Here is a 20,417-nt window from a genome sequence, read left to right as displayed (position 1 = left end):
GCCATTCATCTCGATAACTGTAAAAAAGAATGAATGCACTTATTTGACCATAAGTGCATACAATGCTTGTAAGGTGGTGATTAAGGACATTTATGTGAATTTTCAGTGAAGTATTTACTATGTGGGCCATAATAATATGTGAGAAATGTTCGTTTTCTTGGACCTTGATGTGAAGTTAAGATGTTTGATAAGCTTTAGGTATTGCAATTTCACACGTGTACAAAAGTATAGCTTAATTCAACTGATGAGTGCTATGTGAATAAATGTAAGCGATGTGATGCAAGTAGCTCTTGGCCACTTTCATTTTTTCAAAGTAGCTCTCAGATGAAGAAAGGTTGGAGACCCCTGTCCTAAACGATGTGGGAACACAAACTGCATCACTTCAATCCATCAAAACATTAAACCATAACACAACCTGTATGGGTGAAACTACTCTACATTGGTATTCTAATATAAGTATAAATGATGAACAACACATGAACAAATTGACATATTCTTTTCAATGCATGTTTATTAATTTAAGAGGAACACTTTGAGATGCACCATCTCGTTTCCATGGGGTTTATTGTGATGTGCCTGCCATTTCATTATGTTAACAGGTTAATTGTTTGGAAGCTGCTCAGATTGTAGGATCTGCAATGAACAATACATATTATTTCAGACAAATACTTTAAACAACGGACAGCATAAAACGTGATGGCTTTCATCGCTGTCAAATTGTCTTTTAGGTTTTAGTAATTGGCCTTTTTTTCAGAAGTGTGGTAGCAACACTTTGTAGACATTTGAGATACTTACACAAGTGTAAGTAGCCTCCAGGTACTTGTAAGTGCCGCCACAAGGGTCTCCAAACTCAGAATTGGTTGCACTGATAGTGCAGCTGTTGTGTCCATTGCAGCTGTGGATGAGAGTGACATGAGTGAATGCACCCACATATACAATCTATGGTGTAAACCTAAAGATATTTCATACAGGTTCAAATAATAATCACAGCCTTTCAATCAGCAAGTATCGTATGTCACTAAATATTTAGCAGATTCCTATTTTTGCATTTTTAGCTGCTTTTAAATGCAAATGTTTATTGTTATGAAGCTTATAAAATAGTTCTCCCTATATTAACAAAGGCTGTGCAGCTTTACATGTTAGCAACTTTGCGAGAATTGTCCGAGCAGTCGATTCTTTGAAGCTGGGAAGTGGGCCGATTGTAAGAGCAGGTGGTACGGTCACGGCGTCCGTAGTTAGCACCCCAGATTAATATAATCTTTCCTTCATCTGTCAAAAAGAACACGACAATTGGCAACGTATGACAGAACTGTAATGTAGATTTATAGATGTATTGAGAATATCATTAGGCTTCTTACCGCACTGGAGGTGTGCCAAAGAGCCCTCACACGCATCAAAGTTAACTGTCAAAATAACATGATTGAATCACAGACATCACATTATAATAGGTTCAAGTTCAAGGATTTTATTGGTCATACATGCATAGCTACAGTGTAGTTATGACGATGAAAATCTTAGGTCACAGGCTCCTCCAACAGTGCAACACAATAAAACAGATAAACAGAAAAAAAATAGTGCGAGTAAATAGTAAATACAAATGGAAAAATTGTAAAAAGGTGAAATAGTGCAAGTGATTGGAATGATATATTAGATACATAATTTCTAAGTAGCAGCCAGATTAATGTTATGATGTTGTTTCAAGTTCAGGTGTTTAATAGAAACTGTCCCCGAGTCTGGTGATTTTAGTCCGGATGCTGTGGTACCACCTGCCAGACGGCAGCAGACAGAACAGTTTGTGGCTTTGTTTTTACTGTTAGTTTAATGCAGACATGTGACTCACTTGCTGGGAAGCAGTCATAGGTGGTTTCCAGGTATTTGGCGGTACCATGGCAGGGATCCTTAGAAAAGACACTTGGGTTTAGTTCACACTCCGTCTTGCCGTCACAGCTGTAGGGAACAAATTAGGAGTATGTTTGCTTCAGCGCAGAGTAAAAGCACACCTAAAGTTAAATTGAGTAAATAATGTAGTAACCTGGACTTATCTTCAACCCCAAGCTTTAGGTGCAATATATAATGTGAAACTAGGACTTGAGTGTAAAACTCTTGTTTAATATACAGTATAATGTAATTGTTCCGTCAATTCAGTCAAATATCTTTGCTCTTCCACTTCTTTATGCAACTTTGATCAGCCAAATGAGTAGGGAACTGCTGCATCTGGTAAAGTGCATGACTGCCTGTTAAATGTCATCAAAGTAAACATTTAAGGCACTGCATTTGGAATACATTAATTAGAATGCCTATGATAATGATATTACACGAAATGTGTACCTCAACTTGATGATGTCCAGTGTGCCCTCCAGAGAGCAGTGTGTATTTGAGATCTGTGATTGAGGTCTTCCCTTAATGCAAGTCTCGCTGTCTCTGCGTCCATACAGTGCATCCTTCACAACGATCACTCCAGTATCTTTTACACAGTAATTGAGGAAATTAAGAAACAAGAAAAATCCCATCCCTTATATTTGCTTTTATGGGTATGATTTTTGCACAGTGTACACAAAGAGTTAAGTCGTACCACAGCTCAGGCGATGGACATTGTTGACGTCGCCACAGGTGGTTACTCTCTTTGTGCCAAACACTGAAATGACAGAAGTTATTTGAGTGTGTTCAAACCTCATACTGTTTGTAGAAAACAAATGCTATCACTGTTGCTATCACACCTCCTCAGATATTTACCTGTCTTCATCATGAGCAAACATATTGCTGCCAGAACTGCAAAAGAAACATCACTGTGAAACGGTGTCAGCCCAACATCGATTTTTCTTTTTAAATCGTTTTAAAGATAATTTATATATATGAATATTTATATATATAAATCTATACTCCATATATTTTTTTTAAATAAATACTTTGGCTACTTTATCAAGATAGAATCTATTATAATTTGTATTTTACTTTAACCCACATAAGTATTGTTTTAGTCATTAGTCGGCTGTGTACTTACGCAGGATTGCACTGACTCTGAAGCCAAGCATGTTTTCTAGAAGCTCTAGTCGTAGATGGGACTGATGGTTACTCGGTTTTTCTGCCAGGTGAAGAACTGACCTCGCCTTTTATACAAAACATTTGTGTAAGCTCTCCTCTTTCCACTGTAGCTCCTCCTCTCACTGCAGCTGGTTCTGTTCCCTCCCTCTGATCTGCATGGGCTTTGAGAAATACCAGGTGTTCTCTGATAGTTAGGGAGCAAAGCTGGTGCTTTACAGATGGGAGGGATGAGGTGTGTCAAAAGCTGTTCATCTTTATTTTGATGAGCGTTGATATTATGAGGTTGTTGCCTAATGCTGAAACATAACAACATGTTAAGTGTCCTCAATGCTCTGTATAAAAAAAGTGATCTCCCAGTGATTGGACCTCTTAAATCAAGGTTACTTTACATTTTAAAGGAGCAGTTAAAGCCATGAACAAAACAAAAATCTTGCTGTTCTGCAGGAAGTTGTTAAATCCATTTCTTGGTTTTTAATTTGTATTTCTTTGTGTCTGTCGCAGGAAGGAGAAAGCAGCAGGTCGCCACAGAGAGGACGGGCATGGCAAAGGTGAGCACAAACAGTCCTTATCGTGTTGCAACGCTTCCTTATCTCCTGTCAATCATTTACAGTGTGCTTCATAGTAAGAGGAAAATGGTTAAGTTGCAAAATATATACAAATATTTCTTTGTGACTCAAATATATAAAACATGTTGCCTGAGGAAATCTCTGTGCATTTCACAATAAGCGTTTGCATCTTGAAAAGTACGAGTGGCTCACAGATCAGATCTGATTATTGATCGCTCAGAAACAGTTTGACTTCCTGTTGCTGACGGCTGTTTGTCCCGCAGCTCCCCGACCTGAAGGACGCTGAGGCGGTGCAGAAGTTCTTCCTGGAGGAGATCCAGCTGGGGGAGGAGCTGCTGGCTCAGGGTCACACACACACACACACACACACACACACACACACACACACACACCACACACACACACACACACACACACACACACACACACACACACACACACACACACACACACACACACACACACACATACCATGTATACATCACTTCAGGGGACATTACATTGACTTACATGCATTTCCTGGAGACTTATCCAAACCTTAACCATAACCAACACATGCCTAAACCTAACCAAGTCTTCACCCTAAAATTAATGATTCCCCTCATGGGGACCTCCAATTTGTCCCCATTAGGGAAGCTAGTCCCCACACGTGACTATGTAAGCAGATGTAGGTCCCCACAAGTATAGTAATGCTAGACCACACACACACACACACACACACACACACACACACACACACACACACACACACACACACACACACACACACACACACACACACACACACACACACACACACACACACACACACACACACACACACACACACACAGCTATTGGCTAGCGCTCCAACACATTGTACTTGATAGGCTAAGTGGCGGGACATCTCTAAACGGTTGACCAATCACAACAGAGACGGCCAGCTAACCAATCAGAGCAGACTGGGCTCTGGTTTCAGACAGAGGGTGAAAAGAGGTGCTGCAGCACAGGCAGTATGAGAGGAATAAAGAGCTTTTTGAACATTAAAGCATGCAGACATGTAGAGACACTACATACTGATATGACCCTGTAAATTACCATTATTGGACCCCTTTAAGATTAATTTTGAGTTACTTTTAAGTAGTAATACTTTAGTATTTCTATGTTATGCTACTTTACACTTCCACGTCATTACATTACAGAGGGAAATATTATATTTTTTAGATTGCTAGTTTTATTTGACAATGTTTTACTCTTTAAATAACAAAAACACATTGACTTACATCATATGATGCCGGACTACCGAGTAATGGCTCCATGATGACAAACTACAACTTTGGAAAACATCATGCTGATAATACTTCTTTACTTTTACTTTAATACTAGTTGAACATAACATTTTGACATTTGTATGTGTTTTATATGTTTCTAGTTAATGTGCTTTTTATCTTGTTTTTAATTATTGTTTTATTATGTTACTCCTATTGTGTTATTTTATATTGTATTTGTTCCCTGTGCAGCACTTTAGTCAACTGAGGTTGTTTTAAATGTGCTATATAAATGAATAAATAAAGATTGAGATTACTTAACATTGAATGAATGAATGCAGCTGTATTTTAAGACTGTGGCACATTTCTTACTTTTACCTAAGTGTGTGTACTTCCCTCACCTCTGTCTCCTCTCCACAGGAGACTCTGAGAAAGTCAAACATTAATGTCACAGCAGTGATATTTCAACATTCATCAAAACCACCTCAACCACAGTAACCAATGTGAAACTATAGTTATTTGCTGCCCCCACATCTGGACCGATTACCAAAAAGCTTTGCCAACTAGATGAGTTTAGAATACAAACTCTGCGTCTGATAATCGCTAATGATTCATAACCAATGCAATGTGTGCTTATTGAAAGCAGGACGAAACACGTGTTGTAATACTGTTTGCAGTCTACACAGGCCTACAACTTCCTTTATCGATCAGATATCTCCAAACAAACCAGTTGTTAAATTAGTGAACTGATGCCAAAGTTAATGCCCCACCCAGAGGCCTGACGCTGAGTTTCCACAGAGGAACGTCTGAGGGCTGCATCAATCAAAATGCATAGGCTATAATATATTATTTATTCAGACAGAGGAGAATCAAAATATTATGTTGGGTAACACTTTATATTAAGGTACACACATTCACCATCAACTAGTTGTTAATTAACATGCATATTAGCAGTATATTGGCTCTTTATTAGTCATTATAAAACGCTTATTAATGTAATAGGCCATTAGTTGAGTGTTTCCTCAATAACCCTCTAATTAGTTCTTATTTATTGCAAGTAAGGAAGTTGTTGTACATGAGTTTTGGTCTTAATATGCTCTGCTCAATATGGGCCTAATAAGGCCCACAATAATAGTAATTCTCCCATAATAACACTTAACAAATATGATCTGTTCTTATGTAGCAAGACATGATACTATAAGTGTTAATTAAGTCTAAATAACTCAAAATTAGGTATTTCTATCTAAGAATATGTTCTCTATTTTAAAGTGAAGTCTTGTTCCTAACCAATAAGCTAGTAATTTGACTCTAATTGACCTGAACAGGTTTCCTATTCTAAAGTTGCCTCCTTTTCACACTTTGTAAATACATGATCGCACACAACTACTGAAATGAACCTCAGGTCCTCAACAGTACATGAACAAAGTAGGCTCACGTTGAAATATCTGTTTTATTAATGAACAACTAAAGAGAGGTTCAGACACATCTACCAAAACATGTCAAGTTTCTCCAAGGCTGAGAACACATATGCAGCCTGTACTTTTTAATAAAAACAGATTTTTAACAGGGTTTATGTATTTGTGATTGTCATGGCTTGGCTCTCAGCCACAACAAACGCGCGACAGAAAACAAGGGCGTGAATAGAAAAAGAGTTTATTCACTGCTGCTGAAGGACACAAACAGGCGAAACAAACGACGAAACAAGAGGTCAGCTGGTCGTGGCTGCTCTTCGCGCTGCGTCCTCCTGCCAGAGAGAGAGAGAGAGCGAGATCCGGCCCGGTCCTTTATCCGGCTAGCTCCAGCCGCCAGGTGTCCTCAATCCCAGCTGATAGACTTAAAGGAACATACACACACCAGAGATAACAAGGCAGGGGTCGTCACAGTGATCATACTGTGTGACCTGCGTGTATGTACTTACACACTAGGTGTACTGTTCTCTCTGTACTGTGTTGTACTGTCTTAGTGTGAACATAGATTAAACAGCCAGCCAAACTCTTGTGAGAGCCAGGGAACAACACATCCTCACTCCCAGGTCGGCCTATGTTGACGTTATGTCAAGTCCCCTGCCGGCTTTTTCCAACGCAAGGGGGGGGGCCTTAGCGTCCATTTTCAACGCAAGGGGGGGGGGGCCTTAGCGTCCATTTTCAACGCAAGGGGGGGGCCCTTAGCGTCCATTTTCAGCTTTCCGGGATGTCCATGTGCTTCTATGGACGCTCATGGAAGCACGGCATTCGTTTGTGTCAACTGCCCTTAAAGGCAATGAAGACATTACACTACCCAGAATCCCCAGCTATCGTTTGGACTACACCATGTGCTCTGTTTGACAAACCCCGTGATAGTCCTCAAGCTCTGTGATTGGAGAGTGTGCTCCGAGGGTTACCGAGCCTCGAACAGCACTTGAAATGGGATGGAACCACGGCAGACTGTTCAAAACTGGATTTGAACGGGTCCACCGCGTCGTCCCCCCTCCCCCACCCCGTACCCAGAACTACACATGCTGGCTATTCTGTTTCGCAACATGTTCTCTATGGCACGTCTCTACTGGGAGTTGTAGTTTTAAAAGACGTTTTCGTATTTCCCATAATAAGAAGTTGCCAGTATTAAACTGTGTACATCCCTGGAGGTTTAGGGGACAGGAAACATTCACATTTAAAACATATAATTAATAAATGGGTGAAAATTGCTGGTGCCCATTATGGGCAGCATTAATATATATACCCACATGCCAGCTAAGGTCAGAAGAGCTTTATTTAACAGCCGGACTTATGTTTGTGACCCCTCCTGTTGTTAATTGATAACATTACATTATATTACATTAATTGATAAGCCTGAAACATGCACTTGTCAAGGTTCAGAGGCACATTTTGCAAATATGGCAGTAGCCATCGATCAGCTTAAGATAAGATATACTTTATTGATCCCAAGTTGGAACATTTGCGTTACATCAGCATGTGTAACAGTTAAATATGCAGTGGTGTTTATTTGTTCGTCCCGAACGTCCCGATGGCCAGTCCGCCCCTGTCTACACCCCTGGCCGAAATGTCCTTAAAATGAAGTCCGAGTTCGACATTTTAATTCATGTCCTGCCAACACTGGCAGGACAGAAGGCGACACGCCCTTTCTAAGCCGTGTCCCTCACTCACTCCTCACATCCCAAGCTGCATCCCCAACAAGTGTATTATGTTGTTAAATCGTTTCAGATGTGATGTTTCAGTTGTGCTCTTGATAAGCCATTAAAACAGTAAAAACACGTTCAGTTTCCTTTTGCTTTTTGTGTCTCCTGTTCACCAAAACATACCCATTTTAGATGGAAAAAGAAAGTAATCCAAAAGTAATCTAAAAGTAATCTGATTACGTTAGTTAAGACACGTAACTGTAACTGTATTCGGATTACTTTCAGAGCCATGTAATCAGGAATCAGTAACTGATTACATTTACAAAGTAACCCTCCCAACCCTGCATGTGGGTATATATATTAATACTGCCCATAATGGGCACAAGCAATTTTCACCCATTTATTAATTATATGTTTTAAATGTGAGTGTTTCCTGTCCCCTAAACCTCCAGGGATGTACACAGTTTAATACTGGAAACTTCTTATTATAGGAAATACGAAAACGTCTTTTAAAACTACAACTCCCAGTAGAGACGTGCCATAGAGAACATGTTGCGAAACAGAATAGCCAGCATGTGTAGTTCTGGGGACGGGGTGGGGGAGGGGGGGCGCGGTGGACCCGTTCAAATCCAGTTTTGGACAGTCTGCCGTGGTTCCATCCCATTTCAAGTGCTGTTCGAGAATCGGCTTAACCCTCGGAGCACACTCTCCAATCACAGAGCTTGAGGACTATCACGGGGTTTGTCAAACAGAGCACATGGTGTAGTCCAAACGATAGCTGGGGATTCTGGGTAGTGTAGTGTCTTCTGCCATCCTTTACTCCTGGGAATGGACGCTCACATTACCTTTAAGGGCAGCCGACATAAACGAATGCCGTGCTTCCATGAGCGTCAAATCCCGACGCAGATGGGAATACATTGCAATCAGTTGAAAGCTATTTGCGTCCCTTTATGACGCTGAAGGAGCCTAGGAGCGTCACAATTGGACGCCACAGACACTGACCAAACGTCGCTATTGGACGCTTAGGGAGTGAGAGTGTGTTGACCACAGACCTTATTTCGAGCTATTTCCCTAAATCCTATGGAGAAATTGCATTGCTTTTTTGTCGAGGGAACCGGAAGAAGTTTTCTTCCGGGTTTTAGGTTCTCAACTAATGGCCTATTGCTTGTAGATTACGGTCATGTAGAATAAGGAATTAATAAGTGTTTTATAATGACTAATAAAGAGCCAATATACTGCAATATGCATGTTAATTAACAACAAATTGACGGTGAATTTGTGTACCTTAATATAAAGTGTTACCAACCTGATGAACTCAGTTAGTTTTGGTTCCTTTTGAGAGAAACCAATGTGTCTTATTCCTTTCAACTACTACCTGTTACTGCAGCTCTTTCTAGAGGGATTTTGATTCTCAACCTTTAGAGTTGAAGATGTTACTGTACCTTTCGATGAGTTTATTTTGTTAAAGCGAATCACTGAGCTCTGTAGGCACAAGCAGAAGTGTATACTTTATATCACTTGCTACCCTTAGCCCAAAAAATCCTCCTGGTTAATTAGGATCATTGATGGATGCCTTTAAGCATTTTTAGGGTTGTTAGACACATGTAAACTGTTGTAACATCAGGCTTATTTTTTTAACTCCAACTAAAATCTTTGGGGAAAGACATACGCAGGTAGCATGGTCATAGTTGAACTATTACATTGACCACCATTTGAAAAACCCCATTTGTCCTTGGTCAACACGAGAGGTTATCCTGTACATGTTTATCACAAACTGTGTCTCCTCATCAGTGTTTGGTGTACAGTACATGTGACTCCATGCTTATCTTTCCTTTGTGTTGTGCTCCATCCAGTGGACACTCTGCGCCAGAACACCAGGAAGTGGTGGAAGTGTGTCACTGTAGTGTAGCAGAACAAGCAAAAACACAATGAACGCAGTGCTGAGGTCTATATGGTATTATCCGGTTAAACTTGCATTAAATACCACAGTACTATTTTTGCAACACCATTTATTGAATATTTGTAAATCTGGCTCAAAAGGCCTTTTTCATGCATAACTTTGAGCAACAAATAAAACAGCAGTTATTGTTTTTTTTAGATTCTAAAATGAGATCAAATGTAATCCTGCTTATCTTAACATATAATGAGTTTTGAACCACTGAAATATAAAATAAAATAAAAGGCTGCCTATCTGCCATGTTTTTTTAAATCTTGCCTGATTTATAGATTGGGTTTGATCCTTGATTTACGGAAACCTATCAAGTTTTCTTTTTGTGTTTTTAAGACTTGTTTCCTGTCATCTGAAATAACACTGAACACATTCCTCACACAAACAACAAAGACCAGTGACCTTGAAATTAGTAGATGTGTTTTTATTTAAAATTGTAGATGTGAAGATTGTTATCTTGAATGAAAGACAACATATTTAATCCGATTCACATTGAGTTCTTGTTTAGTTCAGTGATTATAAAATGTGCTGGGAGGGAAATCATTTGAAAAGGCATTTTTTCAAAGTATGAGAAAAAGAGGGTTTCGTGTATGCATGATGAGTTAAAACTTCAGACCTTGTGTTCAACATGCAGTTTATTTTAATGATCACATATTTACAGATGTCTTTGATTCATAAGCCATGTTACCAGTAATCAATATAAAACCTGTCATGTAAATATACAAGTTAACAGTTATTAACAAACCATTTGAAACACAAATGAGGATTTATCATATTATTTTGCTTCATTTGACTTTTTCTAGCAGTATAACTATTACACATATTGTATTTAATACACAGTATAGGCACGTATAAGCCTTTCTCTTAAATGAAGCTTCATGACACAATTAAATATAAAACATTTAATGTTTTTATCAATTCTAACTAGCTTGACAAATTTGGTGTGATTAGAAACAACCTTTTTTTTAAAGTTAAAATGAATGTAGCTTTTTCCAACGTTCATACACTATAAAACCTAACATCGTGTTAAATAAGAATGAATAAGTAAGCCTTACTTATGTTTTATTAACTTGTTAACAACACTCAGTTTAAATAATTAAGCTGTAATGCGGGGTCGAAAAACCTAACTAACTCAATGTAATTGATGTCAGCTAATTTAGAAAAATTAAGTTAGTGGAAATGGGGAACATTATGACATGCGCAGATCACTCCTTGACCACTTGGCGCTCAAAGTTACGTTCTGGAACTTTCTGGAACATTTCCGAACATGCCCTGCAGAAGATGGACGTTTCCTCAATGGCTAGCCGCTATGGTCATTGTCATTGTCGCATTACAGTGAATCTTGTGCTTTGCACACTGCTTTGGTGAGTACATATTAACATCCCAACCGTTTTGCTGTCTTGTTGTATTTAATCTCAAGGTTTATATGCTTGCTAGTTAAGATAATATTAGCTAACGTTAGCTAATGTAGCTTTATCCAACGTTCATAGATATTCTCCACATGCGTTCCGATAAAGTGTTGAAGAGATCATTATTTGATTGTCGAGTAGATTAATGAATCCACTTGTGTGTTGTATACAGAATCTAAACCATATGTTAATCATTCACCACATTAAACCTATTTTGTAGAAAATACTCTAAATATTGATGTTTGTTTCCTTGAATGAAAACAAATCAACACATGAAATGAGATGAGTGATTAGCTGACAGGAGAGATGATCAGAGGAGCAGCGTTTTTACGGCCACATTTAGCACCAGGATAGAAGTATGGGTAGATGTTCCCGTTGAAGGAGCAGCCAGTAAAGGAGTAGAGAAGAGCTGCAGCATCTACGTTATAAAAGGAGACCAGACCCTCCTCATAATCCACAAACACCCCCACCTTCTGAGGCCGAGACTTCAGAGAGAGACTGACTGACGGAGCATCAGAAGCTTTGTGCTCATTTCCATTTCTCAAATTTATAGTCCAGAAACCATCTACTGGGCTCAGTGAGATATCTCCCTTCCTGTTGATCGACTCTCTGGCCACTCCTACATCCCAGTCGGACTTTCCTTTAACTTGAACCTCAAAGTAAAATCTGCCTGAAGAGAAGCTCTGTTTTCCTAAAACACAAGGACATGCAGAAAATCTCTCTGGGTTTTCTGGGAGATTCTTTCTCACGTCACCATCCCGGACTTGTTTTCCATCATCAGACAGAATGAGATATGGATTTGCTGTATTAGGATCAAGAGTCACATCCACTGCGTAGCTCTGGACCCTCTTCAGCTCACCTTCAAGCAGCTTCTTCATCTCTTGGCTGAGTGTCTCCTCCAGCTGAGCCACAGCTCTCACCACAGTCCCTTCATATGATGATGGAGGGATGCTGACCTTTGTCCAGTCCTTGGTGGGTGGTGGGTGTAGGATGTTTAGGGACTGGACACCCTGGAGAACGTGGAGGTGGTCTTCAGACCGTGAGAGATGCTCAACTTTTGCACCTCTCTTCTTCAGCTGAGAGATTTCCTGTTCCAGCTCTTTGATTAAGTCTTCAGCCCGTTTCATTCTCATGTTCTGCTTCCCTTCTATTGTTTGGATGAACTCATTCAGGTTTCTCTCAACAGACTCCTTCAGAGCAGTGAAGACCTGAACTCCTTCTGCTACCTCTCTGTCTGCGTCTTTCTTACTGAGGTCCACTGAGTGTTTGATCTCCTCAATCTTCAGTTGTCTCTTCCGGATCATTTCCTCACTTCTAGCCTCTTTCTTTCCCAGCGCTGCCTTCTTCCCTTCATATGCTTCTTTGAGAGGAACCACATCATGCATCTTGTGGTCTAAAACAGTGCAGAGCATGCAGACACATGTCTGGTCGGTCTTACAGAACAGCTCCAGAGGTTTATCGTGCTTCGGACACATCCTGTCTTCCAGGTTCTCCACAGGGTCGATCAGCTGATGTCTTTTCAGTACTGGCTTTGTCAGATGAGGCTCCAGGTGAGTCTCACAGTAGGAGGTCAGACACACCAGGCAGGACTTCAGGGCCTTCAGTTTGGTTTCAGTGCAGACGTCACAGGGAACTTCTCCTGGTTTGAAGACTTGTTGCTCTGAGCGTCTGCTTCTGCTTCTGGCTTTCTGTTGAGCCGACCGTCTGAACTGAGCTACCATCTCAGAGATGAAAGTGTTCACCCTCAAATCTGGTCTTGTATTAAAAGCCTCTTTACACATGGGACACTGGCACCTGTCACTTATATCCCAGTGTTCAGTGATACAGTCTTTACAGAAGTTGTGTCCACATGGTATAGTGACTGGATCAGTGAACACATCCAGACAGATGGAGCACAGGAACTGATCTTCAGATGGCAGGTAGCTTGCAGCAGCCATATCTACACACATGTGAAAGAAAAGAAAAAACATTTGAAACATCAATCATCAATTCATATCATATATTGTTTTAAAGAAAGAACTTTGATAACTTGTAACAAGCCATGAGCAGCCGTGACCATTTAATGTCTGACAGGGTCAAGCATGCAACTCTGGCTAACAGCAATGAAAATACAGGTTGTCTCGATCATTTTTCTATTGAAAAATAACACTGCTCTTCTCACTGCGTGACCATAACAATTAATTTCCTCGAGCTGCTTCACATTAAAAGCCTCCAACTGTTTCTCTAATGGAAAGATTTTTATTTTGAAACAGCTAGAGGAAATGGGTAAAGCATTATGTAGGAAGTGATCAGCAAAATGTAATAATAGCAGGAAAGCAGAAGTGAATTCAAACTCCTACCACAGAGATTCAGTTACAAGTTACTAAAGTACTAAGAGTTGATACAAAGAGACTGTTTAGAGTGGACTCTATATCATATATATGGTTATGTTGTTGGAGAAAAACAAGTTTGACATAATGGGTGCAGCTTTCATCTGAGTAGAGCTGAAGTGTGTGTTAATCCTGCTTGTTGAAAGTGTAATATAATCAGATGTACTCACCAGTGTTTGACAGAGACTCTGCTGTGTTGTTGAGAAAGATCTGATGAACTCAGTTTGTATTTTCTGTAGACAGAAACGGAGACTAGTCTCGACTGCAGTGTGGCTGCCTCTCTGACTAACTTAACTTTCGTTTCCTGAGTGTGGCGTGTAAGCTCTCCTCTTTCCACTGTAGCTCCTCTTCTCACTGCAGCTGGTGGTTCCCTCCCTCTGATCTGCATGGGTTTTGAGAAATACCAGGTTTTCTCTGATAGTTAGGGAGCAAAGCTGGTGCTTTACAGATGTGTCAAGCTGTTTCTAATCTTTATTATGATGAACGTTTTCAGTTACATTTATTGGAAAACAGATGTCAGTAAAATGTCATGGATGACATAATCTACATAGTTAAATATGTATTTCCATTGTAGTACTTCAACTTGAACTATAGGCTACTGGTTTCCCGTCACCCACCGCATCAACTACAAAATACTGATCCTTCCCTTATGAAACTAAAATATATTGTAATATATTGGTAAATATAATACAATATACTGGATCATACATTTCCATATATGGGAAAGTAGTCCTTGTATTTTTAAATATGAAAACAAAAACTGCTCTTTACATTTTTATATGTAATAGTTTTATTGAAACACTCATTTATCTTGAGTTACACAAGTTTACATACATTTGAACAGATATTCATAAACAGTTATCTCACTTCGTTTTGTATAGTTACCTACTAGTAGTTATACAAATGCCACTTTCATCACATTAGTATGCATGGAATGTGACAGGTCGCCCCGCCCCTTTTGACCGGAAGTCCCACCCCCACTCCCGGCGGAAGTCCCATCCATAAGCCACGCCCCTTTCGATATAAGCCCCGCCCCTCCTGGCGGGTGACCCGCCCTCACTTCCGCTTCCGGTTTACAAAATAAAATAAAAATTTTAAAAATGAGAAAAATAAAATGCCGTTGTTTCAATCAAATAGTATGCATAGGATATATGTCCCGCCTCCTAACCACTTCCTGTGCCCCCCCCCCTAATCCTGTATACAGTATTGAATGTAACTTACAAATACTTGCAAATAACATGAAATTAATCAAAGTAAAGCATCTAAAAAAAACATATATTTAAAAAAAAGTCAGCCTCTCTGTTTTTGCGAACAGTCTGAGACAAGTCAGGACATGAGGGGAGAGACCATATGGCGGCCGAGGGGAGGGGGGAACACACACACACACACTTTCCCCGCCCCTCACCCCTCTCCCGTTAGAGGTTGGCTAAATAAAAGCCAGCGTCTTTTGGTCACTCTTCAATATTTTTCAAGTCGAGAGAAAACGGCCAAGAGACGTCTTGATATGAGTCTTCCCGAGATCTACACGCAACCACTGTATCGGAAGAAGTAGTGCATCAAGAAACCATCGTGGAACCAGAGGCGCACAAGATATTTGCAAAGAAAAGCAAAGAAACACAAACAGCATGCGAGATTAAAGAAGAGTTTGCATCGCTACCCCTCAAGGAGAAGGAAGAAGTTTAAAAAAAGTCACCCTCTTTGTTTTTGTTTCAATCAATTAGTATGCATAGGATATATGTCCCGCCTCCTAACCACTTCCTGTGCCCCTAATCCTGTATACAGTATTGAATGTAACTTACAAATACTTGCAAATAACATGAAATAAATCAAAGTAAAGCATCTAAAAAACATATATTTAAAAAAAGTCAGCCTTTTGCGAACAGTCTGAGACAAGTCATAAACCCCCTATGGAGATGACCATATGGCGGCTGAAGGGAGAGGGGTAATATACTAGCTAAATGTTTTTTGTAATGTGTATGCATATTTTTAATATATATATATATATATATATATATATATATACAGGAGAATAGCCTACACCTAAAAAAGTATTAGCTCTGCCATAAAAACCAAGTACAATATAATGCTAATTTGTTAAACAAGCAGGAATAACCCTATTGGCTGCTTTTTAGTCATTTACATATTGCGTTGCCTATAAGTAAGATCCGAACCATCTAGACAGCCTCTCTTTGCTTTTCCCCCATCAGGCACAGATATCTGGTAAGTACTTTTATTTGTTTATGTTATAATATCATGTAGTTAGTTAATGCTGCTTGATGTGTGTTAAAGAACCTCTATGCATCTGTTGTTTTTTCTATTATATAACAGCCCTAGATTGTAATTATTTAGAAGCTTTTAATGAAGTATCCTTCTAAGTACAAAATACATGTTGAAGCCCTCAAGTAAAATGAAGGAGTTTTCTGTATTATGCATCACTGAGTTTTAAAAGCTACATAGTTTGACTGCAAAAGACTCTGACTTTTCTCCAATGGGCTCCGCCTACCACTCAACATAACAAGCCCCACCTTTCCTCACCAGATCATTTAAAAATGAGAACCCTTCAAGGACATTTTAGAGAGCAGCAACCATGGATCTGACCAACCATGGAGCAAACGTCTGGAGGACCTCCATCCTCACCTACAATTTGGACACCAGATCTGGACAGCGCTATGGCTGGCATTGATATTACAGGATGGTTGAATATGTATCAACCTCCATCTACTCACGACTCTCCAGAGGAATCAACAGCAGTAGGCATTGATTCGCCATGCTTTCCTTGTGCTCCCGAGGGTGATGCTACAGAACGTGCTAGGACATCGGCATTCCTGAATACGGTAAAAGCAGTTGTAGTTCATCTGTTGGATAGAGTCGTATACCTTTACAGAAAGGAAACATGTAACGGATGTCAAGTCGATCACCCCAGTCAGATGCAGCACGAGTGTTTATTCCCTACCGGTGAATACTATCTGGATCGAAACTATGATGAAGTGGTAAAGAGACTATGGACCGTTCGTTTCATTCCAGCCATTCGGGACGCTCTGCACCAGAACCACCTTCATGTGTCAGAGAGGAGAGTCTTTGGAGCTACCGAGGCGATTCTGCACAACCTCAGAAACACCAGACTCTTTGAGGCTAAAATCGAGAAGCTATACGAACAGCTCGTAGAGAACGACGAGACCCAACTGAAGATTACAACAGCAGCTTGGGCCTTCTGGCAGCATTAGGAAGAGTTTTTATTTATTTTTGATACTTTTTCGTTAAAGTATGTTTTATTTTAATTTTACTTGATATAGTGTGTCCTTCCTTTTATTATTCTCTGCTTGGAGTAATGTTGTATATACATATCAATAAAATGCATTGTAAGAAAAACTGTTGTACTCATTACCTCATCGGGCTGTAACAGGAAACATGTCTGAGAAACGTGTTATGCATAGGGTGTATTACACTCCATCTAATCCAGGGAGTTTAGGAGGTGTGGATAAACTCCATAGAGCTGTACAGAATGAAATGGGTAAACAAGTAAATGTAGAGAAAGTCAGAGAATATTTATCGGAGCAGGATGCATATACTTTGCATAAGCCAGCACGGGTGCATTTTGTAAGAAACAGAGCTTTTGTACTCAGACCGCTACAACAATTTCAAGCAGATCTCTGCGATATGCAGTCGCTGTCCGAATATAATGATGGTTTTAATTATTTGTTAACAGTCGTAGACGTATTTTCGAAAAAAGCCTATGCTCAAGCATTAAAAAAAGAAGTCGGGTATTGAGGTTACCAAGGCCTTTGATACAATTTTAACACACAGCGAGATTCCTAAAAAGATACAAACAGACGCGGGGAAAGAGTCTTTAATAAAGTTTTTCAAAACTTGTTGAAGAAAAGAGGTATTGCACATTATGCAACTAGCCAGTGACATGAAGGCATGTGTGGTAGAGAGATTTAACCGTACGCTGAAAACTAAAATGTGGAGGTATTTTACAGCTAAAAACACTCATAGATATATAGACGTCTTACCTGAACTAATTGAAAGTTACAATAATAGTTATCACCGGAGTATTAAAATGACGCCAATGCAGGTGACAAAGGAAAATGCGGCTCAAGTGTTTCGGAACCTGTAGCCAACGTAAAAAAGCTGCTGCCAAAATGAGCTTTAAGGAGGGCAAACTTGTAAGGATATCCAAATTGAGAGGGGTATTTGATAAAAAATATGAGCAGAGTTATACTGACGAACTATTTACGGTGTCTGAAGGCTTACCTCGGCAGCCACCTGTTTACAAGCTCAAAGATTATGATGGAGAAGAGATCAAGGGGACTTTTTATGAGAAAGAGTTACAAAAAGTGAAGATAGCCAATGACAAGGCTTTTCAAGTCGAGAAAATTCTAAAAAGGCGTATGGTGAGAGGGAAAAAACAAATGTTTGTATCTTGGCATAATTGGCCCGAAAAATTCAACAGCTGGGTTGATGCAGACGAAATCAAAGATGTATAAAAGCAAACAGTTTAAGATTGTTACAAAAATGTAAAAAATAAAAATAAAAGGTATGGAGACAAAATTATTTCAGGTGACTCTGGCTTTATTAGGAAAACAAACATATAATACAAATGGGTTAGGGGTTCAATATAATTATCGTGGACTTAATAGTCTAACAAAATACTTTTATCTGAATACATTTGTTCTTTTTAAGAGCACTTTTTGAAATTATTTATTAATTATGTCAGTGGAACAATCCAGTTTTTGTTAACATCAACGCTTTCTTCTCTTTTTCTTGTGTTACTAAGATACTTTTAGACACACTTTGGTGTATGCAACACTTGTTCAGATAAACAAGGTTTTTTCTTTTCTGATAAACTTACATACTTTAGTTATTTTATGTTACCAAGATACTTTGAGATACACCCTGATGTACGCAACACTTAACAAAGGGTATAATATGAAGTAGTTGGTAAGGAAGGGGTTTTTCTTTAAGGGTGCAAAACTTTAGAACAGGGTAAAATATTCATTAATTTGTATTGAATTGAGTTTTATTTTTTTTCACACACAAAATCAATAGTTATACTGATTGTAGCATCCCCAGGACAGTCTCCAGCTTAGAATTCCCCATATTACTGGAGATATCGTGATGGAGTTTTTTCACTTCAGTCAAAATATTCACGTGTATGCTGTTTTCAACACACAGATGCATTACATCTACAAACAGAGCATACAATGAGAGCACATGATACACTTTTGATGTTTGTTTCATTTCTGAGATAATGTTACAGAATGTTTCGGAAAATGAAGATTCCAGGACCACTTTAAATGTTTCGTTTACAATCGTTTTCCAATGACCCGGAATAGTACTGCCAGAACGAACGATATCCAAAATGTCTTCCAGTTTACAAACTTCGGCCATTCAGGGGTCACTACTCGTTCTGTTTTCAATCGTCCCCATCACCACACTTATTAAAAGGGTAATGACTACATTATGATCAATATATACAGAGCGTTTTGCATAGTAGTTTCCCATTTTTATTTTACTTAAAGAAAAAAGTCATTGTATCGAACAAGTCCCTGGCTTCTCCATCCAACTGCTGGTTGTTAGTCTTCTTCTTCTCCATCCAACTCGGCATGGATCTTTTCAAGTCTCTCCTTGAGGCATCTGCAATTTTTGAGATTGTGAAGAAAAGCCTCCGAAGCGCCTTGGATCCTCCAATCATCCGTGAAAATGTCTTTATCATTAAGCGTCTGGTCGATCTCAGTAATGAAGTCGGTGAGCCAGAGTCTTTTCATTAACGCGTTGTAATTGTTTCTGAAGTAAAAATCGGACATGTCATTCAGAAAAGAGAGACGTTTTGGCCCAAGGAGCAAAATCAGCAGCAGTAGTATTGCAAGATTTGGGTTTCCCCCTTGGTGGTGATGATGGTAGTCCAGTAGTCTGTTCCTGGCTGCAACTCGCGGGGGGAGTCTTGGCTTTTCTCTGCTCCATGGCTAGTTTACAACGGTCGTCTTAGCGATGTCCTTCGTTTTAGATGATTTGCTGAGTAGAGGGTGGGGCTTATTGCGTTGAATGGTGGTAGTCAATTATAGAATTGAGAGTTTTTAGAAAAAAGTTCTTTAAGCGTTGTAGCTTTTTCATCTCATCTCCAGCAATAGGTCATCATTTAAGAACAAGTAATAGTTTTGTCAAGATTCTACAGAAAAAAGTCAAAAAAGTATAGTATGTCAGAAATATGGAAAAGTCATATAGTATGTTGAAAATCAAAAAAAGAAAACTCAATTCAATACAAATTAATGAATATTTTACCCTGTTCTAAAGTTTTGCACCCTTAAAGAAAAACCCCTTCCTTACCAACTACTTCATATTATACCCTTTGTTAAGTGTTGCGTACATCAGGGTGTATCTCAAAGTATCTTGGTAACATAAAATAACTAAAGTATGTAAGTTTATCAGAAAAGAAAAAACCTTGTTTATCTGAACAAGTGTTGCATACACCAAAGTGTGTCCAAAAGTATCTTAGTAACACAAGAAAAAGAGAAGAAAGCGTTGATGTTAACAAAAACTGGATTGTTCCACTGAAATAATTAATAAATAATTTCAAAAAGTGCTCTTAAAAAGAACAAATGTATTCAGATAAAAGTATTTTGTTAGACTATTAAGTCCACGATGATTACATTTAACCCCTAACCCATTTGTATTATATGTTTGTTTTCCTAATAAAGCCAGTCACCTGAAATAATTTTGC

At 39.1% G+C, this 20,417-nt stretch overlaps 2 protein-coding genes across 2 annotated transcripts; both read right to left on the bottom strand.

Moving 5' to 3' along the window:
* Positions 1–493: 493 nt before the first annotated feature.
* LOC117450630 (L-rhamnose-binding lectin SML-like) lies at positions 494–3,332 on the bottom strand. The gene is made up of 9 exons (XM_034088493.2): positions 3,002–3,332; positions 2,734–2,769; positions 2,573–2,635; positions 2,329–2,464; positions 1,841–1,947; positions 1,359–1,403; positions 1,137–1,269; positions 796–895; positions 494–633 (listed from the first exon to the last, which is right to left on the bottom strand). The coding sequence occupies exons 1-9, from the start codon at positions 3,030–3,032 to the stop codon at positions 601–603; spliced, it is 684 nt and encodes a 227-aa protein (XP_033944384.1). The 5' UTR covers positions 3,033–3,332; the 3' UTR covers positions 494–600.
* A 6,984-nt stretch (positions 3,333–10,316) lies between these two features.
* Positions 10,317–13,999, bottom strand: LOC117450335 (E3 ubiquitin-protein ligase TRIM39-like). The gene is made up of 2 exons (XM_034088279.2): positions 13,867–13,999; positions 10,317–13,266 (listed from the first exon to the last, which is right to left on the bottom strand). The coding sequence occupies exon 2, from the start codon at positions 13,262–13,264 to the stop codon at positions 11,618–11,620; it is 1,647 nt and encodes a 548-aa protein (XP_033944170.1). The 5' UTR covers positions 13,265–13,266; positions 13,867–13,999; the 3' UTR covers positions 10,317–11,617.
* Positions 14,000–20,417: the final 6,418 nt, after the last annotated feature.

The sequence above is a fragment of the Pseudochaenichthys georgianus genome, chromosome 1 (genome assembly GCF_902827115.2).
Source record: "Pseudochaenichthys georgianus chromosome 1, fPseGeo1.2, whole genome shotgun sequence".
NCBI lineage: Eukaryota > Metazoa > Chordata > Actinopteri > Perciformes > Channichthyidae > Pseudochaenichthys > Pseudochaenichthys georgianus.
Note: the sequence above shows the minus strand (reverse complement) of the source record. Positions and strands in the feature narration are given on the sequence as shown.